This window comes from Falco naumanni, chromosome 8, assembly GCF_017639655.2.
Source record: "Falco naumanni isolate bFalNau1 chromosome 8, bFalNau1.pat, whole genome shotgun sequence".
In the NCBI taxonomy this organism is placed as follows: Eukaryota; Metazoa; Chordata; class Aves; order Falconiformes; family Falconidae; genus Falco; species Falco naumanni.
In genome coordinates, this window is record NC_054061.1 from 6,634,110 (window position 1) to 6,656,192 (window position 22,083).

At 52.6% G+C, this 22,083-nt stretch overlaps 1 protein-coding gene across 3 annotated transcripts in view; it reads right to left on the minus strand.

The window, feature by feature from the left end:
- Positions 1-3,942: 3,942 nt before the first annotated feature.
- PDGFRB (platelet derived growth factor receptor beta) overlaps positions 3,943-22,083 on the minus strand; it is a 34,501-nt gene continuing 16,360 nt past the window's right edge. For all 3 annotated transcript variants that reach the window (XM_040604214.1, XM_040604213.1, XM_040604215.1), the window contains 20 exons: positions 21,572-21,841; positions 21,169-21,296; positions 20,645-20,819; positions 19,874-20,066; positions 19,547-19,662; positions 18,882-19,008; positions 18,512-18,723; positions 17,646-17,740; positions 17,221-17,353; positions 16,698-16,802; positions 16,477-16,587; positions 15,946-16,099; positions 14,385-14,551; positions 14,005-14,123; positions 12,681-12,803; positions 11,163-11,274; positions 10,770-10,869; positions 10,544-10,649; positions 9,801-10,039; positions 3,943-9,299 (listed from right to left, as the gene is read on the minus strand). In XM_040604214.1, coding sequence (XP_040460148.1) covers positions 9,149-9,299; positions 9,801-10,039; positions 10,544-10,649; positions 10,770-10,869; positions 11,163-11,274; positions 12,681-12,803; positions 14,005-14,123; positions 14,385-14,551; positions 15,946-16,099; positions 16,477-16,587; positions 16,698-16,802; positions 17,221-17,353; positions 17,646-17,740; positions 18,512-18,723; positions 18,882-19,008; positions 19,547-19,662; positions 19,874-20,066; positions 20,645-20,819; positions 21,169-21,296; positions 21,572-21,841 — 2,936 coding nt within the window. In that variant the 3' untranslated portion in view covers positions 3,943-9,148. The remainder of the gene's footprint in view (positions 9,300-9,800; positions 10,040-10,543; positions 10,650-10,769; positions 10,870-11,162; positions 11,275-12,680; positions 12,804-14,004; positions 14,124-14,384; positions 14,552-15,945; positions 16,100-16,476; positions 16,588-16,697; positions 16,803-17,220; positions 17,354-17,645; positions 17,741-18,511; positions 18,724-18,881; positions 19,009-19,546; positions 19,663-19,873; positions 20,067-20,644; positions 20,820-21,168; positions 21,297-21,571; positions 21,842-22,083) is intronic.

Genomic DNA, 22,083 nt, shown 5'->3' on the forward strand with positions numbered 1-22,083 from the left:
GCACTGCCCAGCAGCCGGGGTCTGAACCCACCCTGTGGGCCCTGGCTGCTGCCACCCAAGCCCGCCAGGGACTTCTACACTCTCTCCTCTTGCCTGGGGACACAAAGAGCCTGACTGGGACCTGCCTTGATGGCGGGAGACTCCATTTTACCTCAGGGCTGGTGGACCTTGCTGGCTCCTCATCCTGAGGGCACACACAGGAACATGGCTGACTCCCTCACCACAGGTCCACAAGGATGATTCAGCCTGAGGTAGCACCCAGGTGAGAAGAATTGAAGACAATATGTTACCTTGTTTTAACCACCCTGGTGCAGAGAGGGGTCCTGTGGCCACACAGGGTCACCCCCAGCCCCACGCAGAGGCAGGGTTGAGCCCAGCCAGCTGCACACTTGCCTTCACCACCCTCCTCAGCAGGGAGACATGTTGGGGTGCAGCCTGCAGACCTTCCCCTGTCCCCAGCTGGGCTGGGGGACACAGGGGGATCCCAGGTCTCCTCCTCTCCCAGTACCTCCAAGCCTGGAGCTCACAGCAACCCAGTCACCACCAGGCAGGCACCAGGCTCAAGCAAAGACCCTTCCTCCCCAGGAGCCCCTCTGCGCAGTCATACTGCCTTGCTGGTGGGGAGGCTGTTTGAAGCTCTTTCCTAATTGACAACCTGGCAGGCACCTGGGAGCAGTAATTAGGCACTTTGTTAACCCTTCCCTGGACCATGCCTCTTCCAAAACAGGAGGTGAGGCTTGCAGCAGAACAGTTCTCCTAGGGATGCTCAAGTCAGCAAGATGCTAGCAGACCGAGTCAGACACAGGGTGCCCCTTGCTCTATCTCTGGGTAACCTCAGGCAGCAGCAGAAGTTCACAGCAGCAATGGAGTGGGAAGTTGTGGCCACCACCTGACAGCACTGGGAAGCACAGGGGGGGAAGGTTCTGCCTGGGGTGAGCCAGCCAGCTCTGCCTTAGCTGCACCCAGCTACAGCCACCTCGGTGAGGGGGTGACAGGGACACCGGCTGTGAAATGTGGGCAGAAAGAGATGACCTTTTCCAAAATGTCTGCACGGAGGTGGCTGTTGAGCCTGCACTTGCAATGGAAAGGTGCCAAGCAAAGAAGTGCCCCTTTTGCCTCTGCACACCGGAGGGGAATGAGCTTCTCCAGAGGGGGCAATCAAAGAGGTACCAGCAAGGCAAGGTCTTGGGCCAAGAGATGAGAGCATGGCTGACTGTGCTGGAGATGACTAAAAGTCATGGGAACATGGAGACAGCTCTTGGTTTTGGCCAGAAGGATGGCTGGAGAACATGAGGGAGTCCAAGAGAAGGAAAGGCAGCTTTTGGCCAGAGAAGATTTCCTCTCAGCAGTTTTTCCTGGCAGGATGTGGGGAAGAAGAACATGAAGTAAAGGCAGCATGGTGCACTTGGGGGCTCCTGCCCAGAGCTGGGGGGCTGTCAAGTGGCTGGGCCACAGGAGACGTCTGCCTGATTATTCTTTCCTCCTTTTGAGCCAAAGGGGCTTTTTAAAGGATGTTTGTTTCCCTCCTTCTTCTTTTTAAGTTTGGTTTTGTTGGGTTTTTTTTTTTCCAGGAACAAATGCCAGCTCAGAGAGAACTGACTCACCAGTGTTAACAAGTATCAAACCAGACAGGTTTAATACAAAGAAGGGAAACAATCTCTCAGCCTCCCTTCTCTGAGGGGGCCCCTTGCAGAGCATCTCTGATGGCAGTGGTCCACAGGTGACAAGTCACAGCCTGTACGCACAAGTCCCCAAGCTGGACTGGGCACAACTGGGGATGCTCAGTGGGACAAGCTGTCTGCTGAGGTTCCTCCCTCATTAGTGGCCATCTCTTCCTGCCTGCAGGCTGCACCCCACATTCTGTGGTTGCAAATAGCAGCTCAGCCACAGGAGTGCTGCTGGGGCTCGCATGCCCAAACAGCTCTGAGCAAGGGGCAGAGATGCTCTCAGAGGAGCTGCAGCCTTACTTTGAGTAACTTGAAGCCCAGGGATGTCTGTGGAGGCCCTGATGGCCAGGAAGGCGTGCTGAGAGATGGCATGAGACTTGCTCAGTGCCTGGCTAGCTGCAGGCTGGCTGTGGAGGGGAGAATGGAGGCTGCTGTGAGCGCTGGTTGGGAGCACTGGGAGTTCAGGCTTGTTTCCCAGGCTGGGAGCAGGGCTGGATCATTCCAGCCCTACAGGACCCCTGCACTGAGTACAGCTGGCCATGGTGTCATGCCTGTCTGAACTGCCCTGCAGCAGTCTGGGGACACATCAAACACCCATGTACCCAGTGACCTGGTAGTACCCAAACAGCTAAAAACCCTGGTTGCAGCAGGCCAGGGTTTTTATCTGCAGTCCAAGTTTTTCTGCTTCCCTGAGCTCTTCCATGAGGTGTCTGTCTCATCACTGGAGAGAATTGTTTCAGAGTAGGGAAAATGTCCTGCTGGGAGTTCCCATGTCTGGCTACTCATTCCCAGCCCCATGACCCCTCTTCGGTGCATCCTGACAAGCAAAAGGCCTGCCAGGCAGGGATCGGGCAGTGGGAGCCAGCTGGGTTCAGGGCTGAGGTCTACCAGTTCCCCCTCCCTGCTTCCTCCCGAGCCTTTGCTGCAGCCTCTCTGGAGACAAGGTGATTTTTTTTCCCTGGCTGATTCGGCTCCTGGACAAAAATGCCCTGTCTGCCTGTTGCGGCTGAACCGTGCCAGGTGACTCAGAACATATCTGGGAAGAATCAGCCTGAGCTCGTCAGGGGGTCTGCAAACCTCCTCTCCGGCAAACTGAGCAAAGTCAGGAGCCCAGAGCAGACCATGCTGGAAGGGGGAGCCTTGCTGGGACCTGTCTGCTGCTGCAGCCAGTGCCTTCAGCCTTTGGGTACACAAGGGGTTTGCTGAGGGAGGCACGTCTGCTGCCAGTGGTGACTTGCACCAGGGCTGCATCATGCAGCCTGAAAACAGGGTCAACATAAATATATTTGAACCTCAGTTCAAAATCCCCTCTTCACAGCAGCCCCAGGCTCTCCAAGCATGTGGCTTAGAGCTGGCTGCAAACAGCTCCACTCAGCAGCCGGGGGCATTTCCAGGAGGAGCAGTTTCACTGGAGCCAGAGAGGAGAAAACAGGGCTGGACTCAGAGGTGCCTGCCTCTCAAGGCACTGGGGGACCCCAGCACTTCTGCAGATGTGACTGGGGAAAGGTGAGGGGAGCAGGAGGAAAGCAAAGGGACATGAGGACCTGAGGGAGTGGCAGTGTGGGGAGCCAGTATTTTGGAGTTGCATCTTTAAGAGTATCAGCAACTTCCTCATCCCAGAGGGAGGGGAGGAGAACCCGGCTCAGAGGAGGGCTGGACACTGTGAGCCCTGTGCACTGTTCTGTGGCTCTTGCTGGTGTCCTCCCCATTGCTACCTCCAGTCTCTCCCACCACCCTGAGCTACTAAACTATGTGAAAAAATCAGCAGCTCTGTGGTGTATCCCATTTCCTTCAGCCCAACACTGTTCAGTCTGGCATCTCCCACATCCCTACCCTGATGTGAGGACAAACACAGCAATGCTCCCAAGGAGCGTGCAAGCCCTTGTCTGGGGCTACTGGCCCAAACCTCAAACACTGGGAATACACATAGGAACTGCTCCCGGTGTCCTTCCCTCCACCTGCCTCCTCCCAATGCAACACAACCCACAAGCTGGCCAGCTACCAGAGACACTGAGCAGACCCTGCCCTGTTTGCAGCCCCTTTTCCTTACCACGTCTTGGGCTCAGCTGTTGCCTTGCTGTGCTTCTCTCTGCCCGGCTCCCAGCTTAGCTTTTGCTAAGCGTTGGGGTCATGCACAGCGTATTAACATGCTTACCTTCCACCACGACATGGTTAAGCTGTATTCCCAGCCCCATCTGAGTGGGAGCAACCAAAACCAGGCAAACATAGGAAGAGATGGAACTTTGCAAAAAGAAAAACACCTTTATTTTTAGACTCTTTCTTTAAAAATGTATTTGTAAAAGTTTACAGCATAAAAATAATATCTCATGGCTATAGATGTGACATAGTACAAATCCTACAAATACATCTGTAAACCTAGGAAAATGTTAACTCTTTGGTACCTTAGTCTGAACTCTGTTTTTTCCTTTGCCCTCAGGATGACAAGACAGCATGGAGGCAGGGGCTGATTCTGTTCAGAGATGCTGCAGAGTAACAGTGCGATGCAGCAAGCCATCACAGCAGGAATGGGAGAGGGCAGAGGGCATGCTTTGGGCAAGCTTTGCAGTTCTGGTGCAATCCATGGAGGAGGAAAGGACAGGAACGATGGGACATTGCAGGCCTTCCAGCAGGAGTTGGCTTCCCTGCCTCCTCCCACCCCTGCAAAAGTAATTTCTCCAAAGTGCTGCTGGAGCTGAACTGGAGCAATTCCCCGGCCTTTGCCAAAGCCAACTGGATCCATCTTGGCATGTCCCAGAGACTTCAGCCCTTCGGGTGAAACATGGGAATTATGCCGGGACCCCAGCAACCCATGTGCTGCCCCATGAAATCTGACTTTTTAAGAATACCTGGCCTGCCCCAGGCAAGTCCTGTAGACATCATGGTGCTGCCACTGTTACAGTCACCGCTGACCACCCAGCATCCAGGCAGGGCTGGGATCTGCTGCGGGAAGGACCTGTGCATGGCCTGGGAGCTGCTGGGTACCCAGTGAGGACCTGCAGCTGCCCTGGCTGCTCTCTGCCTATGCAACAACCTAGGGCAAAGGCTGCCAAAAGACTGCCGAGGGCTGCCAAAGGGCAACCTTCACGTTTCCAAGTGGGAAAGCAACCAGGCTGCATCTGGGCTCCCTGGGTCTGGCTTGGCAGCCCACTGCTCTCCTGTTTGTATGGGAGATCCCGTGGTTTGCACTGGAAACTGGGAACACTGATCCTAGGACCTGAGCTAAGCACTGAGCCCAACCAGAGCCCTTCCTCGTGCCTGCGCGTTGGAGCATGGGGTTTGCTTCCTTAGCACATTAGCTGACATCTTGTTTTAGAAAAAGCCCCCAAAAGGAGACATCTGTGAAATCCCCTTCTCTAGATCTGCCCGGCTTTACACAGGCAGACCTTGGGCTTCCCCATTGCCCAAACCTAACCCACTGCCCAGCACCCTGTATCTGCGGTGCTGCCTCTCCCCCAGCTCAGAGCCCTGACTGGGAAGAAGGGGAAGAGCCATTTCTCACTTCTGGATGACTTCCTCCTGGCTGCACATCTGCACTGCACTTCTGCCTCCCGTCCCCATGGGACTCTACCACAATCCCCTTGGCAGGTGAACAGAGACAATTTAGTTACAAGTAAAGTCCGCTGTGCTCTAGATTTCTTAACACAACACAAACACTAAACGTGACATTCTCACTTAAAAAAATAATAACACGCTCAAACCGAGAAGGACAAAAGGATTAAAACCTGTGCACACATCAGTCTGAGAAGCATCTTAAATGTGGAAAGGAGACACCAGAGTGTCGCATTAGTTTCTGGGATACACTTAGGTATGTATGAAATAGTGACTGGCAGTAGGATTATGCATATACTGGTGCTGATAATGACATAACAGCTGTAGAATAAAATATAATCTACAAATAAAAGATATTGCACTAGAGATGGGCCCAAGCTGTGGCATGTGTCCCTTTTTGGAGGGCTCAGTTTGGGTCCACCTCTAAACACAAAACCACAACCAAACAAAAATACTGATCATTGAAATTAAAAACCCAGAGGGACCGGTTCCTTTCAGAGTCTCACCGGAGAATTTATGGCTACATAATTGATGGGCACAGAACAACTGACCATTTCTCCAGGCCCTTACCCACTGGGCCAGGCAGGGACTGGAATGTCGGCAGCAGAGAGAGAGGGAGCAGGGGGCTGGAGCTGGCTCCCCGAGCAGGGGGAGCTTGGCTGGGGGGCTGCTGCAAGCCCCAGCCCTGCCAAGCCCTCTCTTTGAGGATGCTTGGCACAACGTTGGCCTTGCCCAGCTGCCAGCCTGTTCCTGATTGAGAAGATCTGCTTGCTGCAGCGGGTGTGCATGACCTCACAGAATGGTGATGGCAATAATTGAGTAAGGACAGGAAAGTACCACAAAGTGCAAGACTAGGCCCTTGCAATCGCTGGGCCAAAGGCAAATATTTGGTCATATTTCTCTGGAGCGGTGAATGGTACCATTGTGCAGACAGTCCGGCGTACCTACTTTAAGAAGGAAGAGGGAGGTAGGGTTAGCACCCCACCCGCAGCCAGAACAGGTTTTGGTGCAAAAAATAATTGCAAGAAATCTACAAATGGGACAAAATGCAATAGGCATCCAAGTGTAGCTAATGCCTAAATAATAGGACAGAGTACCTGAGGTCCCCCAGCAGGGAGATGAAATAGATCTCTTCTTTCAGGACCGTGGAAACTATCTGATAGTGGGGAATTAGTAATTCGATTAGTAATTAATCTGTACAAGGTGAAGTTTAGTATGGGATTTGTGAAGTTAATAAGCAAATGGCCAAAAGGAGGGTGAGAAGGAGTTAATTGATGGGGAAACTTTTGGCCTGGACGGAGGTAGTAAAAGTAGCTCTCTAGGGTTGCTCCTGATGCTAGAAGTATTTAATATTTGTATTAGTCAGTCCAGCCCAAAAATAAAAGTTTGTTAACAAAATGTGCTGATGACCCAATGTCTGGAACAGCAGGGAGTATCTTGGTTAGAAATGCTGGAAGAGGAGAAAGACGTAGGTGCTTAGATCGGTCAGAGGATGACTCCAAACTACCACTCTGTTGTGCCTGGGAAAAGGCCAACATTACCCAAACCCACACCAGGCAAGTCAAATCCAGTACAAACCAGAACTATTAATGCCCTATGCGAGGTCTAGACTTGACCTCACCTGGAGTACTGGGTTCTTCTGGTCATCTTAGACAGAGGATGACAAATTAATGGAGCTGGTGCAGACAGGGGCTATTAGGATGATCTGATGTGCCATCCTACGGGCTCAAGTTGCAGCGACATGGATCCTACCAAGCACCTTACATGTTAGAATAATAAAGTGGTCTGACCCTACGGTCTCATAAGTTACTGCTTCTCCACAGTTAGGATCGTTTCTGAACTGCGGCCATAGAAAATGGCTCCTTCATTACAAGCCGGAGGAACAGAGCATGGAAAAATAGTTGTCATTCACAGTGTGTTTCCTATGGATGGTGCAGAATCTGACCACATGGGCTGAAAATATACTCCACCGGCTGCCAATAAAAGTGCTATTTCTTCTGTTCACATTTTACCAAGGGCATCAGCCCACAAAACACCTACTCCTCTTCTAGCTGCATAAATGGCAACGCTGCAACAGTAGACAACTTAAAACAGAAGCTGTTTTGCTGGGGATTTCTGGAAGACATTTAATATTTTTGAAAGAAAAGAAAAATTCTCAGTGGCTCTGAGATGGCAGAAGCCCAGAAAGATGCTGATTGAATTTCTGAATTTTTAAACCTGCCTTTGCAGTTTTCATAGGATGCACAGAGAGATGTGCCTAAAGTAGGGCAATGAAAGGGTTAATGGGAGCAGTGGGCACGCATCGAACAGAGCTCTGTGCAAACTCTGTGAAACTTCTCCTTTCAGAAAAAAACCTGCTAGTTTCTATGGTGTCAGACCTGTTGGTTTTTGGGGTCCAGCTTTCATCTCTGTGGAGGCTGGGTTCACTGATTTCAAAAGCCTGATGTTCCTCCTACTTTGAGTCTCCTCATTCAAATGCCAGCTGAGAGCACAAGAGGTCCCAGGCCTGCCTGTGAGAAGTAAGGAGGTGAGAAGCAGGAGGAAGGTTTCTGCCTTTTCATTCTTCCAAACTCTTTCCAAGAGAGAGGAATCCTCCCCGATTCCTCTCGCTCTGCTTGGTTCCCCATGATGCTTCATCCACAGCCCTGCCAGGCTGCAGGTGGCTATGCCTGGCCCTCAGAAAGTGGCAAGTGTGAGATACAGCTCAGCTGTGACCAAACAGCTTCCCAGCTTCTCTCCCTCTCTCTCTTTTGAGGTGTCCCTGGGTTAGTGTTCTGGCATCCTTATTGCTCCCCATAGCCTTGCTAAGACTCAGGAGGGACCGGTGGGACCTCCCATCCTGAGAAAGGGTCTTCAGGTGAACAGTCTATCAAAAGGGAGCACGTGCTTCCCAAAGATAAGACACAAAGGTTTTGCAGCTGGCAGGTTTATATGATTTCCCAGCAGATGAGCTGGGCTTAGTGGCAGTAGGTTAATGAATAGCCATATTGCTTCCTTATACTGGCCCTGGCTAGTGGATTAATAGTATATTTTTTTCCCTTTAAATCTTCAATTGAGAATAATTAGCTTACTGTCCACACAGACTACACAAACAACACTGGACTGCCCTCTTTGCTACTGCAACAGAGTCCTTGTGAGAGCATTTGGAGTTCCTGGCGTGCCCTCGGGGCTCCTGGTGCCTTTCTGGGCACAAAAGGGTTCAGGGCGTGACAGCCCCTCTAGGTGGGTGCAGAGCTGTGCCCCAGAGCCAGGGGCACCTGTAGTGCTTGTGACACTCTATCCACCATAGAAGAGCTGTCAAGAAAAGAGAACGGTGATTCAGGATCTCCGAGACGCTGGCTGGTCTCTCCAGGACTTGGCTGTGCTTGGAGAAGAATCTACCAATGTACTCTTGATCTGAAGCAGCTGCAGGTTGGTGTTGCAGGTTCTCTACACCACAGCAATAGGCTCCAAGCAAGTCCCAGTGGCATTTCACAGAACCACGGTGTGGCTGGTGCTGAAACCATCAGAGAAGTGCTGGTGCAGAGGAGATGAAACTCACTGCCATAGAGGGGGAAGAGGCTGGAGTATCATCTGTAGCAATGCAGAAAGTGTCATCTCTTGTGGAGATTCAACCCACATCTTCCACTTGAAAAGAAGATGTTGGTCTGTGAGATGTCTCCCTCCTGCAGTGGTTTGATCACTGAGGAGGATGTGGCAGTGATCTGGAAGGTTGCTGGCACTAAGCCACTTCTTTGTAAGGAAGAAGGGGATGGTAATGGGGAAAAGTCTTTCATTCCCCATCCAACACTGGGAAACGGGAAGGAAGGAGGAATGGTGGGACAGGTGGGGATGTCCCAATGTACAAGCCCAAAGCATGGCGCTCTGTGACATCTGGGTCAGCCCCTCAGCTGGCCTCTCCGTAGGGAGATGCAGAGTCAGCCCAGCTCTGACTACAGGAAACTCTCCTCCACCTCTTGGTGCCTGGTGGTCGGCTCCTGGCAGCCTGGGTATGGGTCAGAATCCTGGTCCTCATCCTGCCGGAGGCCCAGTGGGCTGTCACAGGATATTGTAGACGATGTGTTGGCCTCATTCAGCATAGAGCTGAAGGGAGACAAGAGGGAGAAAGAAATGAGTGCCTTGTCCCAGTTGTCCTGGTGGGAGAGGGTTCCCAACAGCTGAGAAGTGTGTCGAGCTCCCAGCAGCCCCACTCCGAGTAGCTTTCCACAGGAGAACAGACATTATCGGTTGGATCTATTCAGCCGTCAAACACAACACACAGCCAGCTGGGTTCTGCAGACCATGGGCCCCTGTGTGCCCTTCTCCTTAGGAGTGGGTTCGTTAGTCCCCAGCTGTGCTGGCTGATGTACAAGGTTGTGACACAACACCCTATCTTAGCTCATGTCCCAGCTCTTCTGGTTCCTGTCCATCCCTGCGGGCCCATGCAAGGCCACGGCACCTCAGATGGGGGTGACACTTCCCTCCTCTCCTGCTAAACCCACCCCTGGTCTATCCCTCAGCAGAGCATCCCCATTTCCTTGAGGCCCCTGTTTTCAGATTTGGGCAGTCAGGTAAAGGGATAACATTCAGAAGCAATGTTTTTACCTGGCCCGGCTGATGGAGGCCTCCTGAGGAAGATCACAGATTGTCTCAGGTTTCGGGTCGGGAAGAGGGATGATATAATCATTCTCACCCCCGTTCTGGTGCACGGCTGTGTAAAGGATGCTGCCAGTGGGGGAGCTGGCAGCAGCCCTGGTGTTGTTCAGCCCAGGGATTGTGGGTCTTGTGCGGACAACAGCAGGGTGGTCACTCTTCATGAACTCTTCATCCACCTGGTGGTACCTCTGCTCTCGCAGGGCAGGTTAACAAAGAAGCAGGAAGGTCTCGTGAGTGGAGGAAACACACTTGTGCTTTGTTTGCTTTCCCTGTCTGCTAGGCTTTTTCTGGAAGGGCTGGCATCTTCTAGCTGGGTTGAACTACCCTGACTCCACCAAAGACAGATCATGAACATTTCCTAAAGGAGAGATCTGGGGCACAACTCCACGGTTCCAAAATACTAAACAGTTGGAGGCAGGTTTTTGATCTCCTGCCAGTTCTGATTTCTGCAGTTGCTGAGTTGCCAGCTGTCTGTCTAGTGATGCCAGTCGTCTCAGCAACGTTCCCAGGATGCCCAAACCATCTCCATTGGCTGTTCAAACTAATGCAGCCTTAGTCACAGCAAAATCTGCTTGCACAGCAGCACTAAACACTGGTCTCAAACCCTGATCCATGGCCTTAACTAAGGGGGCATCCTCCACAGAGCACTAATCTTCTTCTGTACCTCCAGCACAGGGTTCCTTTGAACATACCTTTCTGTAGCAATCCACCAAGAGGTTTCCCATAAGCACCACCAGCTGTGAGAAGGATGGTCTGATCTCAAATTTCTCCTCCCAGCACTTCTGCATGATATCATAGCTAGCAAGAAGGAAGAGAGAGGGTACTCTGGTGACTTAGCAGTGGGGAAAACAGAGGCAGAAAAGCCTCTGCAGTTTGTGTAGGGCAGGCCCAGGGCAAATGTATATGAACAGCACTTACATTTCATCAGAGGCGTGGGTGGGTTTGGACATCCGATAGCCACGTTTGATGGCATTATAGAACTGTTCGTTCATAGGCAGTTCGGGGTACGGAGTCCCCCCTGGGTGTAAAGGGAGAGCATGAAATCAGGCTGGTGCATCATCTGCCACCCCCATGCCAACATGCATTTCACACCATGGTTTCCTTTTTTCTTTACCTTTTCTGTTTCATTTCACTTCCAAATGGCAATGTCAGCGTGGGAAAGAAGGAGACAGGGAATGAAGTGCTACTCTGACTGGTAAGGTTGGGACTGAGACTTGTGGATCAGAAGTTAAATTCTATTGTCTTTGGGAAGGGATCCTGCTAACACGTTACCAGACCTATAGACACCACCATGATCTCCAGGACACTTACCTAGAGTGAATATTTCCCAGAGGAGAATCCCAAAGGACCACACATCACTTAGGGTGGTATAGAGGTTGTTGAAGATGCTCTCTGGAGCCATCCACTTAAGAGGCAAGAAGGTCTAAGAGATAAAAAATGGAAAAAGAGAGTCAGTTGCATCTACAGCACTTGTTTTGACAGGTGAGACCTGACACCCAATTTACAAGACGAGAAGACCCTTCAGAGCTGCCCATCAGCTGAACACATGTGCTGACATCTGCTGTCAGCCACTTCTCAAAAGGATCAGTTTCCTCTTTCCTTGTGCAGGATGAACTCAGCAGGCAGGAGGAAAGAGTGTGTGTGCCACAACCATTTCCATCACTGTCTGCCATGATGAGCTGTCATGGTGTGCATTCTCTGTTCTCTAGTTCTTGGGGAGCCCATCACTGGCTGGCACAACATGATCACAGCACTCCTGAAGGGAGTCCAAGCCTATCTGGATTATGGAAACCTGAGACCAGGCTGGAGAGGGCTATGGGGTGACCAGAAAAGAGCTGAAGGACACATCCAGCTTTTCTGTGCTCTTACTCAGAGTGATACACAAAAAGGAGCCTCACTTGACCAGCTTGTATGCAACCCTGGCTGTGCTGTTCCTGGGATTTGCTTGCACAATGAATACCAAAATAATCTCCAGGAAGGATTGCAAAGGGGCCCAGTTTCATTTCCTGTTTTGGAAGGGAAAACAGCTACGCCAAGGCTGGACTGGGAACCCAGCCCCTCTGCAGGAAGGTCTCCCTGCCCAGGCACTAAGTACCTGTCTGCCATCCTGTGCAAAGGGAAGAAAGCATGAGTGAAATCAAGTAGTTCATAGTGTAGATAAATATCGGGATTTGAGGGGCCTGGCTCTGCTCTCAGCTCCCCCAGACTCGGTTTCTCTGGGAATCACATGGCCTGCTTGGCTGGGATGTATATTCCCAAATGCCCCAGGGCTGGAATGGACATGTGGTTGTTGAAGTCACAGGGGAGGTTCTGGGGAAGCTCAATTAAAGCCTCATCCTCTCCTGCCTCGAAAGATTGGAGCTGTCTTTCTGGAAAGTAGCTGCTCGCAGGAAAACACTTCCTCTTACCCTGTGGTCTAGTGGTTAGAGCAGAAGTCTGTGAACCTCTTCCCAGAGTGTCCAGTGACTCACTGGAGCACTGTCAAGCTGCCTAACCTTGCATTCCTCCTGCCCGAAGCTTAGTGCCGTGCAGGGAAGGGATGCAGCACTGCTGCCAGTGATGGGCTGTACAGGGGATGATCCTTAGTTTTGCTGCTGCTGCCCAAGTTCTTCTGTAAGAGCCTGGAGATATGGTCATGCAACTGCTATTCCACAGCATGCAGAGCTCATCAGGTGTGGGATGGATGGCTGTTGACACCATCTCCTGGGAGTTCTGCCCTGCGACCACCCTTGGGCACAATGATGAACAGACAACTCACAAGGAGAGCATGTAGGGGGTGCCAGGCCCAAAGCACCAGGAAGGAGGGGCTTGATTGCTCATGGTACTCACGCTGCCTTTGGAGATATAGTTGGAATCCCTCATGATGTCCCTTGCCAGGCCAAAGTCACAGATCTTCACCAGCTTTCCCTCACAGATGAGGACGTTCCTGGCAGCCAGGTCACGATGCACACACTGTAGGGGGGAGACAAGGCACTGTCACCGCAAGGGGCCCCATGCAGCCCAAGGAAGCAGCCCAGCTCCAGCATTAGCACATTCCTGGGGCTGCAGGAACAGGAGTCACCTCACATCATCTCCTCCATCTCTAGGGACAGCCATGGCTCAAAGCCACTAGCAATGCTACCACATTTTCACTGCTCATCTGGACTGCTACCCCTGTGACAGCAACAGGCATACAAATCTGGCAATGGTAATTTGAAAAACCCAGCAGAAGGGGGATTGCCAGGGCCTGACCAAGCAAGGGGGCTGGTGGGCTGGCAAAGAGGGGATGTCTCCATCTCTGGATGGCCCAATCCAGCAGTCTGAAGACATCAGAATTACACCAGCCTAGCTTGTGCCTCCTGGTTTGCCAGCATGTTGGGTGTTTTCCATATGAACAGCCCCGAGGTTTGCTCAAGACCCCGCCAGACACTACTAGCAAGCATGGTAATTTCGCCACTGTAAAGTGTGACTGTGGGAAGCTGGGACCTCCTCTTCTGTGCTCTATAGGGGAGCACTGACCATACGCTTTTGGGATCAGACTGGCTGGCTGGAGGCAGAGAGCCAGGAATTTCTCTCCACACATCATTGATGCTATCCCTATCTCTTCTCTTAGCCCCACCCTGTGTGATGTTTCACATGGTCCAACTACATTACTGCCTGCCCTGGGCTAAGCCAGACCTTAGGAAATCCCAGAGTCAAGTCCTCTGCAGTGGAGAGGACTAATTTCCACTAAACAAGCACTTCTGATGAGGCCTGGGGGGCTCAGAGCATGTGGTGCGATAGGGGTGTCCATGGAGAGTAGTAGCTCTGCTGCAGACTGCCCTGTGCTTTAGCACAGGGAAGCTATCACTGTTCGGTCATCCTGGTTAATAGGGATGATATAACACCACAGCTGCGCCGCACATGGCTTGGGAGGAGCCCAGAGTCACAAAATTTGAGGTCTGAAGCTAGATCTAAGCCAGGGTTTGCTATCACGTGCAAATATAGTCATGCTGATCCCCAGGGCTGTGTTTCCAGACAGAAGTGGTCAGCAGCTCTTCAACTGCACGACTACTTCTCCCGTGAGGATGTTGGCATGGACAGAGGGACAGCGAGTAGAAGCTGACCACAGGACATGGCAGAGCACTGTTGGCCTCCACCACTACAGGCACCATGGACCAGCCAGCATACGTACGTTTTTGGATGCCAGGAACTCCATCCCATTGGCCACCTGGAAGCTGAAGCCCACCAAGTCCATGTAGCTGAGGAGCGGAGACTCATTTATCAGTGTTACCCGGTCTGTTCTTTCAGGAGCTGGAGGGCAAACGGAGATGGATGTTGGTGTTACTCAGCACACTCATGGGCTGCCAGTCAGCAGAAGGACTCACTGGGGATTGCTCTGCCTCCAGCAGCCAAGGGAGAGAGCTGGGAGCTCCCGTATGAGGGCATCTGCCACCACTGCTGGATTCGTCCCAAAGGTGACCTTTGCAATATGGACCAGCTCCCTCTGCAAGCAAAGCCATCCAGCACCCCAAGTGCAAGCACCTCTTCCTCCTGCCGTGGCTGAGCTGTTACCTGATGGGGAATAACTGTCCAGCTCGTATGGGGTGCCGTAGTTAGAGGACTCGATGTCAGCATACTTGACTTCACCCTTCATGTCGGACATGGGCACATAATCCAGGGAGTCGTCCTTGCTCATGTCCATGTAGCCCCCATCGCTCTCAACAGACAAGGAGAGGTGACTGTGGAGGGTAGCAAAGAGGCTGTTCAGATACAGAGGAGAGGAGGAAACACAGGGGATGGGGGCAATGATTTGTGGGACTGCAGCTGCTGAACCCCGGCACTGAAATGTCCCACACAGCAGGGAAAGAAGCCATACATCACACATGGGAGAAGTGCAAATGGCACCAGAGACCTCCTTCTACCACCTTGTAACAGCTCAGGTGTCCTCAGCATTAGCTTAAACAGCCCTGCCATATTCCCTTGTGAGTCTCCAGGTGTCCTTGCCCACAGGCTGAAACTTCTTATGCTCACCTTGCCTGGCAGAGCATAAGCTTGGATCACAAGCTCGGCACTGGAAAGGGCAGGAAGAGGAACCAGAGCCACACAGCTCCCCAGGTGCCCAGAGGGCAGCAGAACATGAGACCCAAGGCAGAGTGAGCAGGCAAACCCCTCCACCTTGGCTGTGCATGTTTCCAGGTTAGTCAGGACTGGCCTGGAGAAGGCTGAATGGCTGAACTGAGCAGGCAGAACACAGCCCTCTGTCCACAGCTAAACCTCGCCTGTTTGGATCAGCAAACATCTGTACCCCTGAGCACCTCTCCCTTGAATTAGCAACAACTGCATCTGGGAAGGAGCACCTTGAGGCCTTCCATGTGCTGATGCTGGGCAAGGGAAACCTGCTGCAGGACCAGAGCTGTAGGGCATGTCCCCATGGGCTCGGAAGACTGCACTTAGTGCTTAGGATCTGAGTTGCCTTCAAGCAGAAAGTGGAGGGGGCAGCTGTGCTGATGTCCTAACACTGCTCTATTTTACTATTGTTTTGGCATGCTGAAAGGAAACGCTGCTTTCTAACTTCCCACGGGACTGTTTCTCTGTGCCGATGTGCCTGCATCCTTTACAGCTGGCAACTGGACGAAGGACCATTTCCCTTTCCTTGTAGCACCTCTTGTGCAATGGCAGTCCTTCTAGCACTTCTCCCTTAGGCCTGGCAGCCATGCAACCTGTCCTGAAAATGCAAAGCTGAGGTCTCCAAGGGTTAAGACATGCTGGGAAACCCTTTGCCTCTGTACTCAATGCATAGCTATGGTTATGCCAATAAAGTTAATGATGCCAGGGAATATTCCCAACTGGCATGGAGCAGCCAGCATGTGTGCTAGCAAACTCAGCCTCCAGGACACACAGATTGCCTCCACTAACTCCCCATCTGCCAGGAGCTGTTTGGAGGTGGCTGCTTGGCACACGGGCTGGTCTCACGAGGTAACAGAGCGGCCAGCTGTGTCCCAGTGCTGGGCCAGAGTTTATTTTACTGGTCTGGAGGAAATGTAGGTATTCTTCCTGGCAGTACCAGTCGCCCTTGTGGATGGGGGCTAGGATGGGGTAGGCACCAGAGGGGAGGGTGCTGCTTTCCAGGTACCTCTGCACATGGTCCTCCTTGATGGTGTTCCCGTACAACTCTGCCTCTCGCCGTGCCTTCTCCCCATAGGACTGCAGAAAGGTGTGCTTGTTGCGGTGCAGGTAGTCCACCAGGTCCCCATAGCGGCAGTACTCAGTGATGATGTAGATGGGCCCTGGTGGGAGAGAGCACCCACATCAGCCCTGCCTTGTCCCTGCTTGCTCCCCCCAGGGCAGAGAACTTCACCCCACATGGACATTACCAGATTGCAGATGTCTGGGCAGGGCCAGGGGGCAAAGCCACCTTTCTGGTATCAAGAGTTTTTGCAATTTGAAATTTGTGTTTGGGGAGGGAGGTGGGGGCTAACAGAAACATGCCTTCTCGGTTTCAAACAGGTTGAAAAGAAAGGCTTTCAGAGCCCCACAAGGCTTTCCTAGAGGAAAGGTAAATCATTCTGACCCAGAAAACAGCAATTATTCTGAGGACAGTCCTCTTCCTTAACACAGTCCTGGGAAGCCGGGAGAGAAGACAAGGCACCCAGCGCTCCCCTACCTCCTTTGGTGCAGGCCCCCAGCAAGTTGACGATGTTGAGGTGAGGTCCCAGGTGGCTCATGATCTTCAGCTCGGACATGAGGGCTTGCTTCTCACTGCTCCGGGCAGTGGCTGTTGGGGAAAGCCCAGTGTGAATGGGAGCACAAGGAGGGCTGTGCATGGGCACTGTTTGGCCTTGTGGGTTTTGGGTGGGGGAAAAAGGTGGTGTGGGGGCAACTCACACTTGAGCATTTTGACTGCAACTTTCATGGTGGACTGTGAATGGCTCAGGCCATGGGCTGTTGCCTCCACAACACGTCCAAAGGCACCGGAGCCGAGAGTGCGTCCTGCAAAGAAACACCAAAGAGACAAAGTTGGTCCTCGCAGAGAGGTGAGGAGGGGAGCTTGGAAAAGTCCCCTGTCTGGAACCCCACCAGCCTTGCTAAAGTCATTCTGGTGGGCATGGAGGCAGTCTTGAACTATGATGTTTGGGGCTAGGGCTGGCTTACATCTGACTAGGAAGGGAAGGATCCTTCAGCTGCAAGAAAAGATGGCCAGGAATAACCCAGTACTTCATGCAAAAGGGAGCAGCTGGCCTCCCACTATGGCCCCAGATGGTCCCCCGCTCCCAGGATCACATCGTATCTGCAGGGAACTCTGTGCCTTTTCTGGGTTGGTCTCTTTTAGAGATCCCAAGGCCAAACCTATCACTCCCAGACAGCCAGGACCCCAGGGGTCCATCAGAGGGACCTACAGAGCCTTTACCTAATACCAGCTTGTCCCTGGGCACCTCCCAGCTGGAGTCATAAGGGAGCTGCATGGGATCCACGTAGATGTACTCATGCCCATCAGAGCTGACTGACTCAATCACCTTCCAGCGGATTTCGTAACGAGGTTTCTGGAAAGGGGAGCAAAGGGAAAAAAGATATCTGAGAGGCTGACAGTCAGAGAGGGCATGGGGGATGTGGATGGGCTTTGTGAGGGAGTCTTTGGTCCCTGCAGCTGTTGCCTCATTCCACGCCTGGCCTACAGATGCCAGGGGCATGCAGAGACTGATGGAGTCCCATGGTTCCTGGCACAGGTGGGACATCAGCAAGCCCATGCCAGCAGGAGTTCACAGCTTTGCTCTTCCCAGCCACCCTGACACAAGGATACTACTGTGGCAGCCTGGGAGCACTCTCCTCTTTTACCTTCTGCCACAGGACGATCAGGATGATCAGGGAGATGACGGTGAGGACCAGCAGGGCCAGGATGACAGAGATGATGACCACCTTGAATGGCAAGGCTACAATGATAACAGGGACAGCAGTCAGACTCCTCCACCTCTGCATGGTCTGAGTACCCTGGGCAAAGGAGGGGACAGCAACGCGGAAGGGTCCCTGCACCCTTCCCCTTCTCCCCTCTAGCCACTGTCCCCCCTCCTGCTACACACCTTCCCCCAAAAAAACATTGGCCCTGAGCTCTCCTCTGGGTGGGGACAGCCCTTGTCCTCTCCTCCTGGGCAGACCTGCCCAGTACTGGCAGGGCCAGCACCCCAGAGATATTGGGGTGATGGGTTTTGACAGCCCATTTAGAGGGCTTGCTGCCTTGGGAGAGGTTTGGCCATGGTAGAGTGTAAGGAGCTAGAGGGGCTGGTTTGCTTGGGGGAGGGCTGGAAGCTCTGGGCCTGGGGTTAGAGCATCCTTCCTCCTATTTGGGATGTTCAGTGCATGGATGTTCGAGTCCGTGGCACCATCTAGTGACCGCAGGCTCATAACAAGGCACAGGGGACCTGTTCTGGCACTCTGATCTCACCTCCCTGGGGGAATGACCCTGCCAGTGGTGGCAAGAGGGTGTCCATGTCTAGTGGACATAAGGGCTCCAGACTCCTCCTGGAGCAGCCTTTCCTGCTCAACCCAAAAGAGGCTTCATTTTGGGCAGAAATACCCAGCTTTCCTGCCTCCAAGGACTGCTGTCATCAGAGGACAGACCTGGCTCCCAGCACCTCCGGCCTGGAGACACAGAGAGAAAAGTCTAGCTCCGCACCACTGACCCAGACCCTCCCCTCAGGCCTCACCATGTGGGACCAGAGTGATGTCCTGGGAGTTGGTGCCCAGGAAGTTTTGCACGGTGCATCTCAGGAGCAGGGGCTCATCCACCCTGTGCAGCTGCAGGGTGCTGTTCACGCGGTACACCTGCAGCTCCGCATGGTACGTGGCGTTGGTCTGCAGACCAATCTCTGTGGACTCGTTCCCTAGCAGCCGGGTGGGCTGCCCCTTGGTGCTGCACCTGGTTGGAGGGAGGATAAAGGCACCTGAGAGCTGGGACCATGTACCACCATGGGATGCCTGGGAGTGTAGGCCAGCAGAATACAATAAAATAATAGTTTATTATTCTAATAAATGCAAGAGTCCAGCCATTCCCATGGGCTCCATCACTCCACTTACCATTTGATGTCACTGCAAGTAGACCAGCTGATCTCTGGCAGGGGCATGCCTTCAGCAGAGCATGTTACAGTCTGCTCCCCACTGCTGGCACTGCTGTTCTCTTTGAGGTCCACCACTTTGGCTGGCACTGAAACCAAGAACGATGGGAGTGAATTCTCCTTTCTGACTGCAGGATGGAAGCAGAACTTGATTCCACTATACCCCTAACACGGCCTGGGGGTTAGGAGACGGTGAGGTATGACTCAGCTTATCAATTGTGTTTTATTTTTGAAAGCTAACAGCAAAAAGAGAAAGATTTGAGGGAACTATGGAGAAGACCTGCCCCCATCTAGCTTGCTTGGAGAACACAGGCAAGCACAGAGAAAAGTCCTGGACATCAGAGCTGCACAATCATCTCTGCATTTACTACCCTGTGCAAGGGCATGAAGGCCAAACCGCTGGTGTCTGCACTGCCTCCCTGTCCCCCTTGCTGTGAGACCAAGTGTGAGATATTGCAAACGAGCACGTGTCTTGCTCGAATGCTCTTCCTTTAAACAAAACCACTCTGGAGCTGTGTAGTTAGAGGAGTAAGGACTTCAGTCTGAGAGTCCTGCAGCAAAGGATGGAGCCACCTCCTGAAAATCCCCACACACTCCTCAGCCCCATGTCTGCATGCCCATCCTCACCATTTATCTGCAGATGGAAGGACAGCTCCTGCTCATCATCCTCATTGGAAGCCCGGATAGTGTAAAATCCTCCTTCTTCCTGCTTCACCCGCACAAGCACCAGAGCTGTCTGGTACCTGGAGGAGTGGAGGAGACAGTGATTTGTATGGGAAGGTACCTGGGGACTGACAATGCTCAGAGGCAACCAGCTCCTACCCATCTGAGGCATGCTTGAAATCCACTCATGGAAAGGCATTCAACCACCAACCGTGTCCAACCAACAATTTGAAGGTTGCTTTGCAAATTATACACACACACACACCCTGGCGAGGAACGATGGGCTCTCACCTGGTTTCTGACAGGTTCCTGCTGGTGATGGTGAACTCGCTGCTGCTCTCCATGGTCAAAGTCTTGTTGTTCTTCAGCCATACAATGCTGGGCTGTGGGTAGGCTTCCACCTCCACCTGAATGGTGTGGCTCTTGTGGACCTCGGCATACACCGTGTTGGGTAGGTGGGTGTGGAAGCGCACAAAGCCACGCTCTGAGAGGGGGTAGGAGGGATAAGGGGGTCAGAGAGAGAAGCAACCCCCTTTCCAGCCCTTTGGACAAACATGGGTCTGCAGAAAAATGCTGTGAACACCCAGAAATGGTGGGGCAGCTCCAGATCCATCTCTCAAGGCTTCAGGCTTGTGTCTGAGAGGAGTGCAGATGCAGAGCTGCAGAGGAGCTCACGGGGCAGGCAGCATGCAGGGGAAAGGCTGTTACTTTGTGGAGATGGGGCAAGTTCCCTCAAATTACACAAAAGTAGGACAGACTGGAGATAACAATATGGCCTCACATCACCTTGGCATTGCACTGTGCAGAAGAGCTCTTACCCGTACCCTCATGTGACTTAAAGGGTCACAAAAAGCCATGGTGGGAAATTTGGGATGTTTTGAAGCCAAGAAGTGGGCAACGGTGATGCGGGGTGAAGGAAGGCTTTTTGTCATGGTTATTTAGGGCAGAGGGGAGTAGGAGAGAGAGCTGGAGGCCATGCAGAGAGAAGAGGGTGTCACTCTGGGGCATCATGCCTGGACGCCATGTGGTTTGCTGGCTTTGGGCATGTGGGCAGCAACGCACCGATCACATGGATGGTGATGTCTTTCCGGTCTGTCTTCTCATGGTAGCCCTCAGAGACATTGCAGACATAGGTCCCACTGTCCTCTAGCTCTGCGTTCTGGATGATGAGGATGGAGCGGATCTCATGAGTGGATCCAGGTAGGAAGTCAGTCACTGGCTCCACAGCCTTCCCTGCCTGCACAATGTGGACAGAAGATATGGTCTAAGAAGTCAAGAGCATGTTCTGCCATTGAAGCTGCAAAGCCAGGCTCACAGGGAGGGAGGAGGAGGGGGTAGAGGACCCCAGTTTGGCTGCCAGAGGGACAGGGAACATGTGCTGATCAGAGGCCACCGAGACAAACAGCCTTAATCCAAGGATATCCCCATCAAGCCTCCCTGTATGGCAGCAGCAGTATCCCACAGTTTCTGCCATGGGGTGAAACTTCTTATGAAGCTTCACCTTGGATATTGATGAATGATTGTCATGGGACATCTGGGCAAAGGCTGGAGCTGCTGCCCGGAGCCTGTGGGGCTGGAGTACTCACTTGCTTGCGGGGATAATCCCAGTTGAAGTTGACTAGCTCATTGCCGCTCACAGTGCACATCAGGGTAACATTTTCTCCTTGACGCACTATGGTCTGCACTGCGCTGATGGAGACGTTCACAGATGACACTGTGGGAAAGGTGAAAGAAAGGAATGAATAATGAAGTGGGCATGCAGTCCATCTATCCTGGGTGGACTGATCCACTGGGAAGTCTTTTCCCTGGTGGATGGAGTTGGCACTTCGGCAGAACCCATTCTCTAATGGAGACAAAACTAAATTCAGCCTGCAAATTGATGAGGGGCATCACTAAGGAGGCAGGGGGAGAGCTTTGCTGTGCCCTGCCATTGGGCTAAAGGAACAGCCACAGCAGGTGTACAGGTATGCTATGACAATGGCAGCTCACCCTGGATCCTATAGACATAGAAGGTGTCCGAATCCACCTCCTGGTCATCCACAATTGTCCGGCAGAAATAGGTCTTATCCTCAAAGAAGCCTTTGAATCCCTGTTGTGGGTCATAAGCAGCTGGGATGGGGTTCTCCACCTTCTTCTCATAGAGCGTCACCTGCATCTGTGGGTTGGTCACACGACATGGGATGATGGCCTCTGTGTAGCCCGTGATGAAGATGAAGAGCTCTTCAGAGGTGATTGCAGGGAGGAAGACTAGGGAGGGATCTGTGGGAGAGAAGGAACATTGGTTACAGAAAGCTGCTTGAAGCTGAATCAGGGCTTCTCTGTGCTCCTCCAGGACTGCAACACAGGGCTCTGTCTCCAGACTAGTGGGATGCTTCTTCTCTTACTCCCCATGGAAAAGTAGAGCTGCCATGTTGTGGGTTTGCCAAACCTCTCCTGGGGAGGGTGAGAGAGACCCAGACACTGCCACCTAGCACCGTTGCCTCCCTCCCGACTTGTCCCAA